Source organism: Cornus florida, unplaced genomic scaffold (assembly GCF_030987335.1).
Source record: "Cornus florida cultivar Cherokee Brave unplaced genomic scaffold, ASM3098733v1 CherokeeBrave_3.0.0_Hap2_scaffold_39, whole genome shotgun sequence".
NCBI classification, from domain to species: Eukaryota; Viridiplantae; Streptophyta; class Magnoliopsida; order Cornales; family Cornaceae; genus Cornus; species Cornus florida.
In genome coordinates, this window is record NW_026775867.1 from 135,831 (window position 1) to 157,641 (window position 21,811).

At 32.8% G+C, this 21,811-nt stretch overlaps 1 protein-coding gene across 1 annotated transcript; it reads left to right on the forward strand.

The window, feature by feature from the left end:
* The first annotated feature begins 12,312 nt into the window (after positions 1–12,312).
* LOC132291224 (uncharacterized) lies at positions 12,313–15,862 on the forward strand. Its single transcript, XM_059790261.1, has 4 exons — positions 12,313–13,299; positions 13,619–13,686; positions 14,088–15,750; positions 15,810–15,862. The coding sequence occupies exons 3-4, from the start codon at positions 14,580–14,582 to the stop codon at positions 15,860–15,862; spliced, it is 1,224 nt and encodes a 407-aa protein (XP_059646244.1). The 5' UTR covers positions 12,313–13,299; positions 13,619–13,686; positions 14,088–14,579.
* Positions 15,863–21,811: the final 5,949 nt, after the last annotated feature.

Below are 21,811 nucleotides of genomic sequence, written 5' to 3' on the forward strand. Positions count from 1 at the left end.
ACTCAAAAGTCTCATTTTATTTCAAAGATTCAATCTTTATATATAAAAAACGTCTAGTGACATAATGGGTACCTTGATTGAAATATTTTCATTCAAAGATTCAATCTTTGGTCATTAAAACACTCTTCGACATTTCATTGGGAACTCGAATAAGTTAAACTCAAAACTCTCATTTTTTTCCAAAGTTTCAACCTTTTTACATTAAAAAGGTTTATTGACATAATAGGTACCTTAATTGAGGAGATTTCATTCAAAGATTCTATCTTTACTCCTTAAAACACTCTTCGTGATGTCAAAGGTAACTCGGATAAGTTTAACTCAAAACTCTCATTTTATTTCGAAGATTTCATCTTTATACATTAAAAAGGCCTAGTGACATAATAGATACCATGATTGAGGTAATTTCATTCAAAGATTCAATCTTTGTCCATTAAAACACGCTACGCGACTTCGTAGGGAACTGGAATAAGTTAAACTCAAAACTCTCATTTTCTTTAAAAGATTCAATCTTTAAACATTAAAAAGGTCAAGTGACTTAATAGGTACCTGGATTGAGGTAATTTCATTCCAACATTCAATCTTTACTCATTAAAACTCTCTTCGCGACGTCAAAGGGAACTCGAATAAGTTGAACTCAAAACTCTCATCTATTTTGAAAGATTCAATCTTTACGCATTAAAAAGGCTAGTGACAAAATTTATACCTTGATTGAGGTATTTTGATTCAAAGATTCATTCTTTAGTCATTAAAACACTCTTCGCGACTTCATAGGGAAATCGAATAAGTTAGACTCAAAATTCTCATTTTGTTTCAAGGATTCAATCTTTATTCACTAAAAAGGTCTAGTGACATAATATGTTCCTTGATTGAGGCAATTTCATTCAAAGATTTCATCTTTACTCATTAAAACACTCTTTGTGATGTCAAAGGCAACTCGAACAAGTTTAACTCAAAACTCTCATCTTCTTTCAAAGATTTAATCTTCATACATTAAAATGGTCTAGTGACATAATAGGTACTTTGATTGAGGTATTTTCGTTCAAAGATTCAATCTTTAGTCATTAAAACACTCTTCGCGACTGCTTTAGGAACTCGAATAAGTTAAACTCAGTACTCACATTTTCTTTCAAAGATGCAATCTTTATAAATTAAAAAGGTCGAGTGACATAATAGGTATCTCGATTCAAGTAATTTCATTTAAAGATTCAATCTTTACTCATTAAAGTACTCTTCGTGACGTCAAAGGGAACTTGAATAAGTTTAACTCAAAACTCTTATTTTCTTTCAAAGATTCAATCTTCATATATTAAAAACGTCTAGTGATATAACGGGTACCTTGATTGAGGTATTTTTCATTCAAAGATTCAATCTTTAGTCATTAGAACACTCTTCGGGACTTCATAGGGAACTCGAATAAGTTAAACTCAAAACTCTCACTCCAAAATTCAACATTTACTCGTTAAAACACTCTTCGTGGCGTCCAAGGGAACTCGAATAAGTTGAACTCAAAACTCTCATCTTCTTTCAAAGATTCAATCCTAATGCATTGAAAATGTCTGGTGACATAATTTGTACCTTGATTGAGGTATTTTGATTTAAAGATTCTTTCTTTAGTTATTAAAACACTCTTCGCGACTTCATAGGGAAATCGAATAAATTAAACTCAAAATTCTCATTTTGTTTCGAGGATTCAATCTTTTTTCATTAAAAACATCTAGTGAAATAATAGGTTCGTTGATTGAGGTAATTTCATTCGAAGATTCCTTCTTTACCCATTAAAACACTCTTCGTGATGTCAAAGGTAACTCGAATAAGTTTAGCTCAAAACTCTCATCTTCTTTCGAAGATTTAATCTTTATACATTAGAATGGTTTAGTGACATAATAGGTACTTTGATTGAGTTATTTTCATTCAAATATTCAATCTTTAGTCATTAAAACACTCTTCGCGACTGCATAGGGAACTCGAATGAGTTAAACTCAGAACTTACCTTTTCTTTCAAAGATTATAAATTAAAAAGGTCAAGTGACATAATAGGTATCTTGATTCAGGTAATTTCATTCAAAGATTCAATCTTTACTCATTAAAGTACTCTTCGTGACATCAAAGGAAACTTGAATAAGTTTATCTCAAAACTCTTATTTTCTTTCATAGATTCCATCTTTATACATTAAAAACGTCTACTGACATAATGGGTACATTGATTGAAGTATTTTCATTCAAAGATTCAATCTTTATTCACTAAAACACTCTTCAGGACTTCATAGGGAACTCGAATAAGTTAAACTCAAAACTCTCATTTCCTTTCGTAGATTCAATCTTTATACATTAAAAAGATCTAGTGACATATTAGGTACCGTGAATGAGGTAATTTGATTCAAAGATTCAATCTTTACTCATTAAAACACTCTTCGTGATGTCAAAGCCAACTCGAATAAGTTGCACACAAAACACTAATTTTCTTCCAAAGATTCAATATTTATACATTAAAAAAGGTCTAGTGACGTAAAGGGTATCTTTATTGTGGTATTTTCATTCAAAGATGCAATATTTAGTCATTAAAACACTCTTCGGGACTTCGTAGGGAACTCGAATAAGTTAAACTCAAAACTCTCATTTTCTTTCGTATATTCAATTTTATACATTAAAAAGGTCTAGTGACACAATCGGTACCCTGAATTAGGTAATTTCATTCCAAGATTCAATCTTTACGCAATAAAACACTCTTCGTGATGTCAAAGGGAACTCGAATAAGTTCAACAGAAAACACTAATTTTCTTCCAAAGATTTAATCTTTATACATTAAAAAAGCTCTAGTGCATAATGGGTATCTTTATTGAGGTATTTTCATTCAAAGATGCAATATTTTACTCATTAAAACACTCATCGTGACGTCAAAGGGAATTCAAAGATTCAATCTTTACTCCTTAGAACACTCTTCGTGACTTTAAAAGGAATTCGAATCAGTTTAACTCAAAACTCTCATTTTCTTTCAAAGATTTAATCTTTATACATTAAGAATGTCTAGTGACATAGTAGGTACTTTGATTGAGGTATTTTCATTCAAAGATTCAATCTTTAGTCATTAAAATACTCTACGCGGCTTCATATGAAAACTCGAATAGGTTAAACTCAAAACTATCATTTTCCTTCAAAGATTCTCCCTTTATGTATTAAAACGGCCTAGTGACATAGTAGGTACCTTGATTGAGGTAATTTCATTCAAAGATTCAATTTTACTCATTAAAACACTCTTCGTGACGTCAAGGGGAACTCGAATAAGTTTAACTCAAAACAATCATTTTCTATCAAAGATTTAATCTTTATACATTAAAATGTTCTAGTGACAAAATATGTACCTTAATTGAGGAATTTTCATCCAAGGATTCAATCTTCACTCATTAAAACACCCTTCGGGACGTCAAAGGGAACTTGAATAAATTTAACTCAAAAGTCTCATTTTATTTCAAAGATTCAATCTTTATATATAAAAAACGTCTAGTGACATAATGGGTACCTTGATTGAAATATTTTCATTCAAAGATTCAATCTTTGGTCATTAAAACACTCTTCGACATTTCATTGGGAACTCGAATAAGTTAAACTCAAAACTCTCATTTTTTTCCAAAGTTTCAACCTTTTTACATTAAAAAGGTTTATTGACATAATAGGTACCTTAATTGAGGAGATTTCATTCAAAGATTCTATCTTTACTCCTTAAAACACTCTTCGTGATGTCAAAGGTAACTCGGATAAGTTTAACTCAAAACTCTCATTTTATTTCGAAGATTTCATCTTTATACATTAAAAAGGCCTAGTGACATAATAGATACCATGATTGAGGTAATTTCATTCAAAGATTCAATCTTTGTCCATTAAAACACGCTACGCGACTTCGTAGGGAACTGGAATAAGTTAAACTCAAAACTCTCATTTTCTTTAAAAGATTCAATCTTTAAACATTAAAAAGGTCAAGTGACTTAATAGGTACCTGGATTGAGGTAATTTCATTCCAACATTCAATCTTTACTCATTAAAACTCTCTTCGCGACGTCAAAGGGAACTCGAATAAGTTGAACTCAAAACTCTCATCTATTTTGAAAGATTCAATCTTTACGCATTAAAAAGGCTAGTGACAAAATTTATACCTTGATTGAGGTATTTTGATTCAAAGATTCATTCTTTAGTCATTAAAACACTCTTCGCGACTTCATAGGGAAATCGAATAAGTTAGACTCAAAATTCTCATTTTGTTTCAAGGATTCAATCTTTATTCACTAAAAAGGTCTAGTGACATAATATGTTCCTTGATTGAGGCAATTTCATTCAAAGATTTCATCTTTACTCATTAAAACACTCTTTGTGATGTCAAAGGCAACTCGAACAAGTTTAACTCAAAACTCTCATCTTCTTTCAAAGATTTAATCTTCATACATTAAAATGGTCTAGTGACATAATAGGTACTTTGATTGAGGTATTTTCGTTCAAAGATTCAATCTTTAGTCATTAAAACACTCTTCGCGACTGCTTTAGGAACTCGAATAAGTTAAACTCAGTACTCACATTTTCTTTCAAAGATGCAATCTTTATAAATTAAAAAGGTCGAGTGACATAATAGGTATCTCGATTCAAGTAATTTCATTTAAAGATTCAATCTTTACTCATTAAAGTACTCTTCGTGACGTCAAAGGGAACTTGAATAAGTTTAACTCAAAACTCTTATTTTCTTTCAAAGATTCAATCTTCATATATTAAAAACGTCTAGTGATATAACGGGTACCTTGATTGAGGTATTTTTCATTCAAAGATTCAATCTTTAGTCATTTAAACACTCTTCGGGACTTCATAGGGAACTCGAATAAGTTAAACTCAAAACTCTCACTCCAAAATTCAACATTTACTCGTTAAAACACTCTTCGTGGCGTCCAAGGGAACTCGAATAAGTTGAACTCAAAACTCTCATCTTCTTTCAAAGATTCAATCCTAATGCATTGAAAATGTCTGGTGACATAATTTGTACCTTGATTGAGGTATTTTGATTTAAAGATTCTTTCTTTAGTTATTAAAACACTCTTCGCGACTTCATAGGGAAATCGAATAAATTAAACTCAAAATTCTCATTTTGTTTCGAGGATTCAATCTTTTTTCATTAAAAACATCTAGTGAAATAATAGGTTCGTTGATTGAGGTAATTTCATTCGAAGATTCCTTCTTTACCCATTAAAACACTCTTCGTGATGTCAAAGGTAACTCGAATAAGTTTAGCTCAAAACTCTCATCTTCTTTCGAAGATTTAATCTTTATACATTAGAATGGTTTAGTGACATAATAGGTACTTTGATTGAGTTATTTTCATTCAAATATTCAATCTTTAGTCATTAAAACACTCTTCGCGACTGCATAGGGAACTCGAATGAGTTAAACTCAGAACTTACCTTTTCTTTCAAAGATTATAAATTAAAAAGGTCAAGTGACATAATAGGTATCTTGATTCAGGTAATTTCATTCAAAGATTCAATCTTTACTCATTAAAGTACTCTTCGTGACATCAAAGGAAACTTGAATAAGTTTATCTCAAAACTCTTATTTTCTTTCATAGATTCCATCTTTATACATTAAAAACGTCTACTGACATAATGGGTACATTGATTGAAGTATTTTCATTCAAAGATTCAATTTTTATTCACTAAAACACTCTTCAGGACTTCATAGGGAACTCGAATAAGTTAAACTCAAAACTCTCATTTCCTTTCGTAGATTCAATCTTTATACATTAAAAAGATCTAGTGACATATTAGGTACCGTGAATGAGGTAATTTGATTCAAAGATTCAATCTTTACTCATTAAAACACTCTTCGTGATGTCAAAGCCAACTCGAATAAGTTGCACACAAAACACTAATTTTCTTCCAAAGATTCAATATTTATACATTAAAAAAGGTCTAGTGACGTAAAGGGTATCTTTATTGTGGTATTTTCATTCAAAGATGCAATATTTAATCATTAAAACACTCTTCGGGACTTCGTAGGGAACTCGAATAAGTTAAACTCAAAACTCTCATTTTCTTTCGTATATTCAATTTTATACATTAAAAAGGTCTAGTGACACAATCGGTACCCTGAATTAGGTAATTTCATTCCAAGATTCAATCTTTACGCAATAAAACACTCTTCGTGATGTCAAAGGGAACTCGAATAAGTTCAACAGAAAACACTAATTTTCTTCCAAAGATTTAATCTTTATACATTAAAAAAGCTCTAGTGCATAATGGGTATCTTTATTGAGGTATTTTCATTCAAAGATGCAATATTTTACTCATTAAAACACTCATCGTGACGTCAAAGGGAATTCAAAGATTCAATCTTTACTCCTTAGAACACTCTTCGTGACTTTAAAAGGAATTCGAATCAGTTTAACTCAAAACTCTCATTTTCTTTCAAAGATTTAATCTTTATACATTAAGAATGTCTAGTGACATAGTAGGTACTTTGATTGAGGTATTTTCATTCAAAGATTCAATCTTTAGTCATTAAAATACTCTACGCGGCTTCATATGAAAACTCGAATAGGTTAAACTCAAAACTATCATTTTCCTTCAAAGATTCTCCCTTTATGTATTAAAACGGCCTAGTGACATAGTAGGTACCTTGATTGAGGTAATTTCATTCAAAGATTCAATTTTACTCATTAAAACACTCTTCGTGACGTCAAGGGGAACTCGAATAAGTTTAACTCAAAACAATCATTTTCTATCAAAGATTTAATCTTTATACATTAAAATGTTCTAGTGACAAAATATGTACCTTAATTGAGGAATTTTCATCCAAGGATTCAATCTTCACTCATTAAAACACCCTTCGGGACGTCAAAGGGAACTTGAATAAATTTAACTCAAAAGTCTCATTTTATTTCAAAGATTCAATCTTTATATATAAAAAACGTCTAGTGACATAATGGGTACCTTGATTGAAATATTTTCATTCAAAGATTCAATCTTTGGTCATTAAAACACTCTTCGACATTTCATTGGGAACTCGAATAAGTTAAACTCAAAACTCTCATTTTTTTCCAAAGTTTCAACCTTTTTACATTAAAAAGGTTTATTGACATAATAGGTACCTTAATTGAGGAGATTTCATTCAAAGATTCTATCTTTACTCCTTAAAACACTCTTCGTGATGTCAAAGGTAACTCGGATAAGTTTAACTCAAAACTCTCATTTTATTTCGAAGATTTCATCTTTATACATTAAAAAGGCCTAGTGACATAATAGATACCATGATTGAGGTAATTTCATTCAAAGATTCAATCTTTGTCCATTAAAACACGCTACGCGACTTCGTAGGGAACTGGAATAAGTTAAACTCAAAACTCTCATTTTCTTTAAAAGATTCAATCTTTAAACATTAAAAAGGTCAAGTGACTTAATAGGTACCTGGATTGAGGTAATTTCATTCCAACATTCAATCTTTACTCATTAAAACTCTCTTCGCGACGTCAAAGGGAACTCGAATAAGTTGAACTCAAAACTCTCATCTATTTTGAAAGATTCAATCTTTACGCATTAAAAAGGCTAGTGACAAAATTTATACCTTGATTGAGGTATTTTGATTCAAAGATTCATTCTTTAGTCATTAAAACACTCTTCGCGACTTCATAGGGAAATCGAATAAGTTAGACTCAAAATTCTCATTTTGTTTCAAGGATTCAATCTTTATTCACTAAAAAGGTCTAGTGACATAATATGTTCCTTGATTGAGGCAATTTCATTCAAAGATTTCATCTTTACTCATTAAAACACTCTTTGTGATGTCAAAGGCAACTCGAACAAGTTTAACTCAAAACTCTCATCTTCTTTCAAAGATTTAATCTTCATACATTAAAATGGTCTAGTGACATAATAGGTACTTTGATTGAGGTATTTTCGTTCAAAGATTCAATCTTTAGTCATTAAAACACTCTTCGCGACTGCTTTAGGAACTCGAATAAGTTAAACTCAGTACTCACATTTTCTTTCAAAGATGCAATCTTTATAAATTAAAAAGGTCGAGTGACATAATAGGTATCTCGATTCAAGTAATTTCATTTAAAGATTCAATCTTTACTCATTAAAGTACTCTTCGTGACGTCAAAGGGAACTTGAATAAGTTTAACTCAAAACTCTTATTTTCTTTCAAAGATTCAATCTTCATATATTAAAAACGTCTAGTGATATAACGGGTACCTTGATTGAGGTATTTTTCATTCAAAGATTCAATCTTTAGTCATTAGAACACTCTTCGGGACTTCATAGGGAACTCGAATAAGTTAAACTCAAAACTCTCACTCCAAAATTCAACATTTACTCGTTAAAACACTCTTCGTGGCGTCCAAGGGAACTCGAATAAGTTGAACTCAAAACTCTCATCTTCTTTCAAAGATTCAATCCTAATGCATTGAAAATGTCTGGTGACATAATTTGTACCTTGATTGAGGTATTTTGATTTAAAGATTCTTTCTTTAGTTATTAAAACACTCTTCGCGACTTCATAGGGAAATCGAATAAATTAAACTCAAAATTCTCATTTTGTTTCGAGGATTCAATCTTTTTTCATTAAAAACATCTAGTGAAATAATAGGTTCGTTGATTGAGGTAATTTCATTCGAAGATTCCTTCTTTACCCATTAAAACACTCTTCGTGATGTCAAAGGTAACTCGAATAAGTTTAGCTCAAAACTCTCATCTTCTTTCGAAGATTTAATCTTTATACATTAGAATGGTTTAGTGACATAATAGGTACTTTGATTGAGTTATTTTCATTCAAATATTCAATCTTTAGTCATTAAAACACTCTTCGCGACTGCATAGGGAACTCGAATGAGTTAAACTCAGAACTTACCTTTTCTTTCAAAGATTATAAATTAAAAAGGTCAAGTGACATAATAGGTATCTTGATTCAGGTAATTTCATTCAAAGATTCAATCTTTACTCATTAAAGTACTCTTCGTGACATCAAAGGAAACTTGAATAAGTTTATCTCAAAACTCTTATTTTCTTTCATAGATTCCATCTTTATACATTAAAAACGTCTACTGACATAATGGGTACATTGATTGAAGTATTTTCATTCAAAGATTCAATCTTTATTCACTAAAACACTCTTCAGGACTTCATAGGGAACTCGAATAAGTTAAACTCAAAACTCTCATTTCCTTTCGTAGATTCAATCTTTATACATTAAAAAGATCTAGTGACATATTAGGTACCGTGAATGAGGTAATTTGATTCAAAGATTCAATCTTTACTCATTAAAACACTCTTCGTGATGTCAAAGCCAACTCGAATAAGTTGCACACAAAACACTAATTTTCTTCCAAAGATTCAATATTTATACATTAAAAAAGGTCTAGTGACGTAAAGGGTATCTTTATTGTGGTATTTTCATTCAAAGATGCAATATTTAATCATTAAAACACTCTTCGGGACTTCGTAGGGAACTCGAATAAGTTAAACTCAAAACTCTCATTTTCTTTCGTATATTCAATTTTATACATTAAAAAGGTCTAGTGACACAATCGGTACCCTGAATTAGGTAATTTCATTCCAAGATTCAATCTTTACGCAATAAAACACTCTTCGTGATGTCAAAGGGAACTCGAATAAGTTCAACAGAAAACACTAATTTTCTTCCAAAGATTTAATCTTTATACATTAAAAAAGCTCTAGTGCATAATGGGTATCTTTATTGAGGTATTTTCATTCAAAGATGCAATATTTTACTCATTAAAACACTCATCGTGACGTCAAAGGGAATTCAAAGATTCAATCTTTACTCCTTAGAACACTCTTCGTGACTTTAAAAGGAATTCGAATCAGTTTAACTCAAAACTCTCATTTTCTTTCAAAGATTTAATCTTTATACATTAAGAATGTCTAGTGACATAGTAGGTACTTTGATTGAGGTATTTTCATTCAAAGATTCAATCTTTAGTCATTAAAATACTCTACGCGGCTTCATATGAAAACTCGAATAGGTTAAACTCAAAACTATCATTTTCCTTCAAAGATTCTCCCTTTATGTATTAAAACGGCCTAGTGACATAGTAGGTACCTTGATTGAGGTAATTTCATTCAAAGATTCAATTTTACTCATTAAAACACTCTTCGTGACGTCAAGGGGAACTCGAATAAGTTTAACTCAAAACAATCATTTTCTATCAAAGATTTAATCTTTATACATTAAAATGTTCTAGTGACAAAATATGTACCTTAATTGAGGAATTTTCATCCAAGGATTCAATCTTCACTCATTAAAACACCCTTCGGGACGTCAAAGGGAACTTGAATAAATTTAACTCAAAAGTCTCATTTTATTTCAAAGATTCAATCTTTATATATAAAAAACGTCTAGTGACATAATGGGTACCTTGATTGAAATATTTTCATTCAAAGATTCAATCTTTGGTCATTAAAACACTCTTCGACATTTCATTGGGAACTCGAATAAGTTAAACTCAAAACTCTCATTTTTTTCCAAAGTTTCAACCTTTTTACATTAAAAAGGTTTATTGACATAATAGGTACCTTAATTGAGGAGATTTCATTCAAAGATTCTATCTTTACTCCTTAAAACACTCTTCGTGATGTCAAAGGTAACTCGGATAAGTTTAACTCAAAACTCTCATTTTATTTCGAAGATTTCATCTTTATACATTAAAAAGGCCTAGTGACGTAATAGATACCATGATTGAGGTAATTTCATTCAAAGATTCAATCTTTGTCCATTAAAACACGCTACGCGACTTCGTAGGGAACTGGAATAAGTTAAACTCAAAACTCTCATTTTCTTTAAAAGATTCAATCTTTAAACATTAAAAAGGTCAAGTGACTTAATAGGTACCTGGATTGAGGTAATTTCATTCCAACATTCAATCTTTACTCATTAAAACTCTCTTCGCGACGTCAAAGGGAACTCGAATAAGTTGAACTCAAAACTCTCATCTATTTTGAAAGATTCAATCTTTACGCATTAAAAAGGCTAGTGACAAAATTTATACCTTGATTGAGGTATTTTGATTCAAAGATTCATTCTTTAGTCATTAAAACACTCTTCGCGACTTCATAGGGAAATCGAATAAGTTAGACTCAAAATTCTCATTTTGTTTCAAGGATTCAATCTTTATTCACTAAAAAGGTCTAGTGACATAATATGTTCCTTGATTGAGGCAATTTCATTCAAAGATTTCATCTTTACTCATTAAAACACTCTTTGTGATGTCAAAGGCAACTCGAACAAGTTTAACTCAAAACTCTCATCTTCTTTCAAAGATTTAATCTTCATACATTAAAATGGTCTAGTGACATAATAGGTACTTTGATTGAGGTATTTTCGTTCAAAGATTCAATCTTTAGTCATTAAAACACTCTTCGCGACTGCTTTAGGAACTCGAATAAGTTAAACTCAGTACTCACATTTTCTTTCAAAGATGCAATCTTTATAAATTAAAAAGGTCGAGTGACATAATAGGTATCTCGATTCAAGTAATTTCATTTAAAGATTCAATCTTTACTCATTAAAGTACTCTTCGTGACGTCAAAGGGAACTTGAATAAGTTTAACTCAAAACTCTTATTTTCTTTCAAAGATTCAATCTTCATATATTAAAAACGTCTAGTGATATAACGGGTACCTTGATTGAGGTATTTTTCATTCAAAGATTCAATCTTTAGTCATTAGAACACTCTTCGGGACTTCATAGGGAACTCGAATAAGTTAAACTCAAAACTCTCACTCCAAAATTCAACATTTACTCGTTAAAACACTCTTCGTGGCGTCCAAGGGAACTCGAATAAGTTGAACTCAAAACTCTCATCTTCTTTCAAAGATTCAATCCTAATGCATTGAAAATGTCTGGTGACATAATTTGTACCTTGATTGAGGTATTTTGATTTAAAGATTCTTTCTTTAGTTATTAAAACACTCTTCGCGACTTCATAGGGAAATCGAATAAATTAAACTCAAAATTCTCATTTTGTTTCGAGGATTCAATCTTTTTTCATTAAAAACATCTAGTGAAATAATAGGTTCGTTGATTGAGGTAATTTCATTCGAAGATTCCTTCTTTACCCATTAAAACACTCTTCGTGATGTCAAAGGTAACTCGAATAAGTTTAGCTCAAAACTCTCATCTTCTTTCGAAGATTTAATCTTTATACATTAGAATGGTTTAGTGACATAATATGTAAGGCCCCAATACATAATTATTTTTTTTATTAGCATAATTTAATTTTTATTAGACATCATTTATGGAATATTTTATGTAGTAGTTTGTATGGTGAAGTTAATAGTTGGTGTCAAAACTTATTAAGTTGGTGACAGCCAATGGTAAGAAAATAAATAATAAAAATGATAATATTCCATGTGTACGTGTGTGTGGTTATATGTGTGATACTAGAGAATGGGTGTCTACTAAGGTCATTGGTGCTGAAGGTAATAAATGGTGGAAGTGGTGTGATGGTTCTAATATATATTGATATACTTATGTTTTATTTTAAAGTTTGACCAAGTAGTTATTTATATATATGGGTAAGTTATTGACCAGGTCAAGTACATATTCCACCCACCCATGTATATAGATATCTAGTAATACACTTTATTCTAAAAGCTTCCAAAGGAGGCTGTTACTAATTGACACACACACGCATGAGTCATGAAGAGGGGAAAATCACATTTATATCTAAGTGACACGTTGTCTAGAGATTTGCATGGACAAGAAAAAGAAAAAAAAATAATAAAAATACAAATAGAAACAAAGGAGGGATTTTTCAGCCGTAGAAGAAGAAAATATTATTAAACTTTGGGTAACACATGTCACATAAGCTATGTGACAATTTACATTTCCTGGAGACTAGATTTACACCATCCATGTGACTATATACTTTTCAAGACTAAAGTTATTATGCTTTAAAGTGGTGGCTGGTGGCTGCAATATATAGTTGTATATATATATAGGTTTCAATTATCATTTATATGGATAGAGATGAGTAAAGTCAGGTTGCTGGCTGCACAAGGCTGGACCGAACACACAGGACACGCAATTATGTAGATATACTCTATATATAGATAAGGTTAATTCTATCTTTTTAAACCTGTTTGGACCGCCTTTGAGAAAGCCATTGTTTTGGTTGAGACACACAAAATATATCAAAACAGTGAGCTATTTAGTGATAGTTCAAAGAGAGAAGAAAAATACGGAGGAGGAGGATAGAAAAGGAAAAAGGGGGTTTTCTCTCTAAATTGTTGTTGAATTCAAGCAAAGGTGAGGGGTTTTATATTATAATTTCTATGTTGGAAGTTGATTATTCAGTTATTTGAATAATTAATCCAATTAATTGTTCCAGTATATGTATCATCTATTTTTTTTATATTTTATTTATTTATTCAAAGGCTGTTTTGTGTAAGTGATACCATGGTTATGGTTATTTTCTTTGGGGTCATCAAGCTGGAAATTTATATAAAGACATGTGATTAGAATTTAGCCAAAAGGGTGTATAAAGTTTGAGAATTGTAATTGAGGTGATGATTGTGATTTAATTCTCTTTAGAAAATAAATATAACTTGGTTATATTCTTGTCCAGGCAAGGAGAATGAACTGATCACTTCAGCAATATCAAAGGATAAGTAGACAATTTGAAAAGTAGCCAAGGTGAGTGTACTCACTGGAAGTTTATACCTGGATGTGTTTAATTGAAGTATTGAAGTTGTTTATGTGAGTTGAAGATGAATATATATAATTTGATTATATTTAAATAGGGTCCATACTCTGGCCTGGAAGGAGAGTAATATATTATATAAGGTCCATACTCTGGCCTGGAAAGAGAGTACTACACTAAATAAGGTCCATACTCTGGCCAAGAAAGAGAGTATTATATCTAAACAAGGTCCATACTCTGGCCTAGAAGGAGAGTACTATATTTTAATGCCTGTAATATATTAATGAAGTTTAATTGAAGTTATCAGATAATATTTGTTTATATTACTCTGATGTAGTAGTGTTGCATTCACTGGGCTTTAAGCTCACTCCTTCCATATCTATATTTTTTTCAGGTACAAGGTTGGGTCGCTACTGCCAGGTCTAGAATTTTTGAGTGGGAATGGGAAAAAGAACAATGGAACGTCTTTTGTTTAATATGTAAATATTGTAATAGAATTTAATAGTATAAGTTGCCGTTAATGTTTTTTTTGTTTGTCAGAATTTGCATAACAGGCCTATAGGTAGTTTTTGAATTGTAAACTGTTAAACAGGTGCTCTGATGTAGGATGACGTTATATTTGAAGGAGGTTAATGCAGATGGTTAGATGCATTCCAATTTATTCAATTTGTTTAATAATGTAAATTGGGTTGGGGTGTGTCAACTTTTGGTATCAGAGCCTAGGTTTTCTAGGTTCTGGAGGTCAGAAGAGTCTAGACTGGCAGTGGCAGTAAGAAGTGTGTAGTAGAGTCATTTATTTGACTTAATGTTATACTAACAGATATAAGTGGTGATTATGTATCATATATATGTTGTTATATTTGAGATTCATTGCAGATAAAAAGAAATGGAAAGGGAAAGTGGTTATCATGGAACTGAGGGTGAAGCCACTTATGTTCCTGTTGAGGCTGAAGTAGAACAACCTATGCAGGGTGGTATGAGAAGAGAACAGGAGTGCTTAACTGGTATGCAGAAAATGGAAAAGGCTATAATAGACTTGGCAGAACAAAACAAACTATTTATGGCGAGTCAAATGATGATACAAGAAAGGCTGGAAAGACAACAGAAATGGAAGAAAGGCTCTGAGTATGAGAGGTTTATCAAGTTAACACCCCCAGAATTTTCAGGTACTACCAAACCAGAAGAAGCAGAGGGGTGGGTAAGAAGAATGGAATCGATATTTGCAGTGATGGGTGCAGCAGAAGACCAGAAGGTAAACTTAGCTACATTTATGTTCAAAAATGAAGCTAGTTATTGGTGGGACACGACAAAACATTTGTTGCTCACTCCAGGAGAGAAAGAGGTGATATTCTGGAATCCATTTGTTAAAGCTTTTTATGAGAAATATTTCCCTCCAATTTACAGAAAAGAGAAGGAACGGGAGTTTATTCTCCTAAAACAAGATAGAATGTCTGTGGTTGACTATGAAGTTAAGTTTACAGCTTTATCGAGGTTCGCACCCAAGTTTGTACAGAATGAAGAAGATAAATGTACAAAATTCCAGGATGGTTTAGAGGCGGCTATTAAGTCTAGAGTTTCAGTGTTTGAGGAAACAGATTACAACAGACTTGTGAATAAAGCCATGATTGCCGAAAGGGATGTGAAAGAATTGCAAGAAAGAAGGGAACAATACAAAAGAAATAGATCTGAGCCGTCACAGTCAAGAGGAGGTGAAGGAATTGCAAGTCAGAAAAGTCAAAGGTCGCGGTATGGAAGGGGAAGGGGTGGTGAATCTCAAGGCCAGACATCAAGTATTGGAAGAGGTCAAGGGTTTTCCGAACAACAATCTGTTCAACAAGGTAGTTTTGGAGGACGTGGTACTGGCAGGGGGTGTTTTCAGTGCGGAAAGGAAGGTCACCAGAAGAAGGATTGTCCTATCTTGAAAGCAGAAGAGTGCTATCATTGCCATCAGCCGGGTCATCGGAGGAGAGATTGTCCTATGTTGACAGGAATGACCTCAGTGGGCAGTGTTGCTGGTTTTGGTAGAGGTTTTGCACAGGGGAACTCGTCAAGAGGAGGTAAGGGTGTTACAAGTGGTTCGCAAGCCCAGGGAAGAGTGTTTGCTATGACACTTCAGGATGCTCGAGCAACACCAGAAGTGGTGACAGGTACACTTTCTATTTTGGATAGAAATGTTACTGTGCTTATTGATCCTGGCTCAACCCATTCATTTGTTGCATCATCTATTGCTATGCATTTGGGTAGACCACTTTCATCATTAGATAGTAAATTGTTTATTTCTACACCAATGGGAGAAGTGGTAGTGGTTGCAAATGAATACCGGGATTGTGTGTTACAATTGGGAGATAGACAGTTAAAGGTAAATTTGATACCGTTGGGTATACCAGATTTTGATATCATTTTGGGTATGAATTGGCTATCTGCGTATCACGCTTCAATAGACTGTTTTCGGAAAGAAGTTGTTTTTCAGATACCAGGGGAGCCAGAATTTAGATTTACAGGAGAAAGAAATGTTATTCCAAACTGTCTCATTTCAGCTATACAAACCAGGAAGTTGTTGAAGAAAGGGTGTCAGGGTTACTTGGCTTATGTGGTTGATACTGAAAATAAAGATATGACACTTGAAAATGTACCAGTGGTAAGGGAATTCACAGATGTGTTTCCAGAAGAATTACCAGGGTTGCCAGTGGACAGGGAGGTAGATTTTACCATTGAGTTAGTACCAGGAACAACTCCAATTTCTATTGCTCCGTATCGAATGGCACCGACAGAATTGAAAGAGTTGAAGATACAGTTGCAAGATTTACTAGATAAAGGCTTTATTCGACCTAGTATTTCACCGTGGGGTGCACCGGTGTTATTTGTTAAGAAGAAGGATGGTACTATGCGGTTGTGTATTGACTACAGACAGTTAAATAAAGTGACCATCAGAAATAAGTATCCATTGCCACGAATTGATGATCTGTTTGATCAGTTGCAAGGGGCAAAGGTGTTTTCTAAGATTGATTTGAGGTCAGGATATCACCAGTTGAAGGTAAAGGATAGTGATATTTCGAAAACTGCTTTTCGAACTCGATATGGTCATTATGAGTTTTTAGTAATGCCTTTTGGGTTAACCAATGCTCCAGCGGTGTTTATGGATTTAATGAATCGAGTATTTCATCGGTACGTTGATTCTTTTGTTATTGTCTTCATCGATGATATTTTGATATATTCTCGGAGTGTGAATGAACATGAAAAGCATTTAAGAATTGTGTTACAGATGTTACGGGAAAAACAACTCTTTGCTAAGTTCAGCAAATGTGAGTTTTGGCTTGATAAAGTTGTCTTTTTGGGGCATGTAGTATCTGGGGATGGTATTTATGTTGACCCATCAAAAGTGGAAGCAGTGGTGAAATGGGAAAGGCCTACCAATGTGACAGAAGTCAGAAGTTTTCTGGGATTAGCAGGTTATTACCGGAGGTTCATCCAAGGGTTTTCTAGTATCGCATTGCCATTGACAAAGTTGACCCGGAAAGAAGTAAAGTTTGTGTGGGGTGAGGAATGCCAAAGAAGTTTTGAAGAATTGAAGAAAAAGTTAACGTCAGCCCCAGTGTTAACTATTCCGTGTGGTGGTGAGGGTTTTGTGATTTACACTGATGCTTCACATCAGGGTCTGGGATGTGTTTTGATGCAAAATGGTAAAGTAATTGCCTATGCTTCTAGACAATTGAAGAATCATGAATTGAATTATCCTACACATGATTTGGAGTTAGCTGCTATTGTTTTTGCTTTAAAATTGTGGAGGCATTATCTGTATGGTGAACTTTGTGAAATATTTACAGATCATCAGAGTTTGAAGTATTTGTTTACACAGAAGGATTTAAATTTGAGACAGAGGCGTTGGATGGAGTTAATCAAAGATTATGATTGTAATATCCACCATCATCCTGGAAAAGCCAATGTAGTAGCAGATGCCTTGAGTAGGAAGTCTTCAGGGAGACTATCTTGTGTACAGTGTGCACGGGTGGCAAATATTATGGAATTGAGACTGATGGGAGTTGAATTGACAGTTACTAACAAAGGAGCATTGTTTGCACATGTTACGGTGAGACCTTTGTTGCTGGATAGAATTAAAGAGCTGCAAATACATGACGTATTCCTGGATAAGAAAAGAAAAGAAGCTCAAGAGGGTATGCAAACTGAATTTATAGTTAGGGATGATGGGATTTTGTATTTTAAAAGTCGAATTTGTGTTCCAAATGATGTTTCCTTGAAGAAAGATATTTTAGATGAAGCCCACAGTTCTATATATGCTATGCATCCGGGGAGTACTAAAATGTACAGGGATTTGAAAGAATACTATTGGTGGAACAATATGAAGCGTGAAATTGCAGAATTTGTAGCAAAGTGTTTGATATGTCAACGAGTGAAAGCTGAACATCAGAAACCAGCAGGGTTGTTGCAGCCGTTACCAGTTCCACAGTGGAAATGGGAGCATGTAACCATGGATTTTGTGACGGGACTTCCAAGATCAAAACGAGGACATGACTCTATTTGGGTGATAGTTGATCGATTGACGAAATCAGCTCACTTTCTGGCAGTAAAAACTACTTATTCTACAAAGGAATATGCTCGTTTGTATGTTGATGTGATCATATGTTTGCATGGGGCTCCAGTTTCTATTGTTTGTGACAGGGATCCGAAGTTCACTTCGAGATTTTGGTATAGTTTGCATGAAGCCATGAAAACTTCTTTGAAGTTCAGTACAGCTTTTCACCCGCAGACAGATGGGCAGTCAGAACGAACTATTCAGATTTTGGAAGATATGTTGAGAGCTTGTGTGTTGGATTTCAAAGGTAATTGGGATGATTATTTACCGTTGATTGAATTTGCCTATAATAATAGTTATCAGTCTACTATTGGAATGGCACCGTATGAAGCTTTGTATGGGAGAAAATGTAGAACTCCATTGTGTTGGGATGAGGTGGGGGAAAGAAAGTTATTGGGTCCAGAATTGATTGAACTTACAACAGAAAAAGTGAAGATAATTCAGCAGCGTATGAAAGTGGCACAGGATAGACAGAAAAGTTATGTAGATGTGCGAAAAAGAAGAGATTTGGAATTTGAAGTTGGTGATTTTGTTTTTCTTCGTATTTCTCCTTGGAAAGGTATTATGAGGTTTGGAAAGAAAGGTAAGTTAAGTCCCAGATACATTGGACCTTACAAGATTCTGGAACGAATAGGAGCAGTGGCGTATCGGTTGGAATTACCAAAAGAATTATCAAGATTGCATGATGTTTTCCATGTGTCTATGCTTCGAAAGTATATATCGGATCCATCTCATGTTTTAGTTGCAGAACCGATAGCGTTGAAGGAAGATTTGACTTATGTAGAGGAACCGGTACAGATTGTGGATCGCCGGGAGCAAGTGCTACAGAATAAAACTATATCACTGGTAAAAGTATTGTGGAGGGGTCATACGATTGAAGAAGCGACTTGGGAAAGTGAAGAAGTTATGCGAATGCAATATCCTCACTTATTTGGTATGTTTCTTGCATTTTAATTTCGAGGACGAAATTACTTAAGGGGGGAAGAATTGTAAGGCCCCAATACATAATTATTTTTTTTATTAGCATAATTTAATTTTTATTAGACATCATTTATGGAATATTTTATGTAGTAGTTTGTATGGTGAAGTTAATAGTTGGTGTCAAAACTTATTAAGTTGGTGACAGCCAATGGTAAGAAAATAAATAATAAAAATGATAATATTCCATGTGTACGTGTGTGTGGTTATATGTGTGATACTAGAGAATGGGTGTCTACTAAGGTCATTGGTGCTGAAGGTAATAAATGGTGGAAGTGGTGTGATGGTTCTAATATATATTGATATACTTATGTTTTATTTTAAAGTTTGACCAAGTAGTTATTTATATATATGGGTAAGTTATTGACCAGGTCAAGTACATATTCCACCCACCCATGTATATAGATATCTAGTAATACACTTTATTCTAAAAGCTTCCAAAGGAGGCTGTTACTAATTGACACACACACGCATGAGTCATGAAGAGGGGAAAATCACATTTATATCTAAGTGACACGTTGTCTAGAGATTTGCATGGACAAGAAAAAGAAAAAAAAATAATAAAAATACAAATAGAAACAAAGGAGGGATTTTTCAGCCGTAGAAGAAGAAAATATTATTAAACTTTGGGTAACACATGTCACATAAGCTATGTGACAATTTACATTTCCTGGAGACTAGATTTACACCATCCATGTGACTATATACTTTTCAAGACTAAAGTTATTATGCTTTAAAGTGGTGGCTGGTGGCTGCAATATATAGTTGTATATATATATAGGTTTCAATTATCATTTATATGGATAGAGATGAGTAAAGTCAGGTTGCTGGCTGCACAAGGCTGGACCGAACACACAGGACACGCAATTATGTAGATATACTCTATATATAGATAAGGTTAATTCTATCTTTTTAAACCTGTTTGGACCGCCTTTGAGAAAGCCATTGTTTTGGTTGAGACACACAAAATATATCAAAACAGTGAGCTATTTAGTGATAGTTCAAAGAGAGAAGAAAAATACGGAGGAGGAGGATAGAAAAGGAAAAAGGGGGTTTTCTCTCTAAATTGTTGTTGAATTCAAGCAAAGGTGAGGGGTTTTATATTATAATTTCTATGTTGGAAGTTGATTATTCAGTTATTTGAATAATTAATCCAATTAATTGTTCCAGTATATGTATCATCTATTTTTTTTATATTTTATTTATTTATTCAAAGGCTGTTTTGTGTAAGTGATACCATGGTTATGGTTATTTTCTTTGGGGTCATCAAGCTGGAAATTTATATAAAGACATGTGATTAGAATTTAGCCAAAAGGGTGTATAAAGTTTGAGAATTGTAATTGAGGTGATGATTGTGATTTAATTCTCTTTAGAAAATAAATATAACTTGGTTATATTCTTGTCCAGGCAAGGAGAATGAACTGATCACTTCAGCAATATCAAAGGATAAGTAGACAATTTGAAAAGTAGCCAAGGTGAGTGTACTCACTGGAAGTTTATACCTGGATGTGTTTAATTGAAGTATTGAAGTTGTTTATGTGAGTTGAAGATGAATATATATAATTTGATTATATTTAAATAGGGTCCATACTCTGGCCTGGAAGGAGAGTAATATATTATATAAGGTCCATACTCTGGCCTGGAAAGAGAGTACTACACTAAATAAGGTCCATACTCTGGCCAAGAAAGAGAGTATTATATCTAAACAAGGTCCATACTCTGGCCTAGAAGGAGAGTACTATATTTTAATGCCTGTAATATATTAATGAAGTTTAATTGAAGTTATCAGATAATATTTGTTTATATTACTCTGATGTAGTAGTGTTGCATTCACTGGGCTTTAAGCTCACTCCTTCCATATCTATATTTTTTTCAGGTACAAGGTTGGGTCGCTACTGCCAGGTCTAGAATTTTTGAGTGGGAATGGGAAAAAGAACAATGGAACGTCTTTTGTTTAATATGTAAATATTGTAATAGAATTTAATAGTATAAGTTGCCGTTAATGTTTTTTTTGTTTGTCAGAATTTGCATAACAGGCCTATAGGTAGTTTTTGAATTGTAAACTGTTAAACAGGTGCTCTGATGTAGGATGACGTTATATTTGAAGGAGGTTAATGCAGATGGTTAGATGCATTCCAATTTATTCAATTTGTTTAATAATGTAAATTGGGTTGGGGTGTGTCATAATAGGTACTTTGATTGAGTTATTTTCATTCAAATATTCAATCTTTAGTCATTAAAACACTCTTCGCGACTGCATAGGGAACTCGAATGAGTTAAACTCAGAACTTACCTTTTCTTTCAAAGATTATAAATTAAAAAGGTCAAGTGACATAATAGGTATCTTGATTCAGGTAATTTCATTCAAAGATTCAATCTTTACTCATTAAAGTACTCTTCGTGACATCAAAGGAAACTTGAATAAGTTTATCTCAAAACTCTTATTTTCTTTCATAGATTCCATCTTTATACATTAAAAACGTCTACTGACATAATGGGTACATTGATTGAAGTATTTTCATTCAAAGATTCAATCTTTATTCACTAAA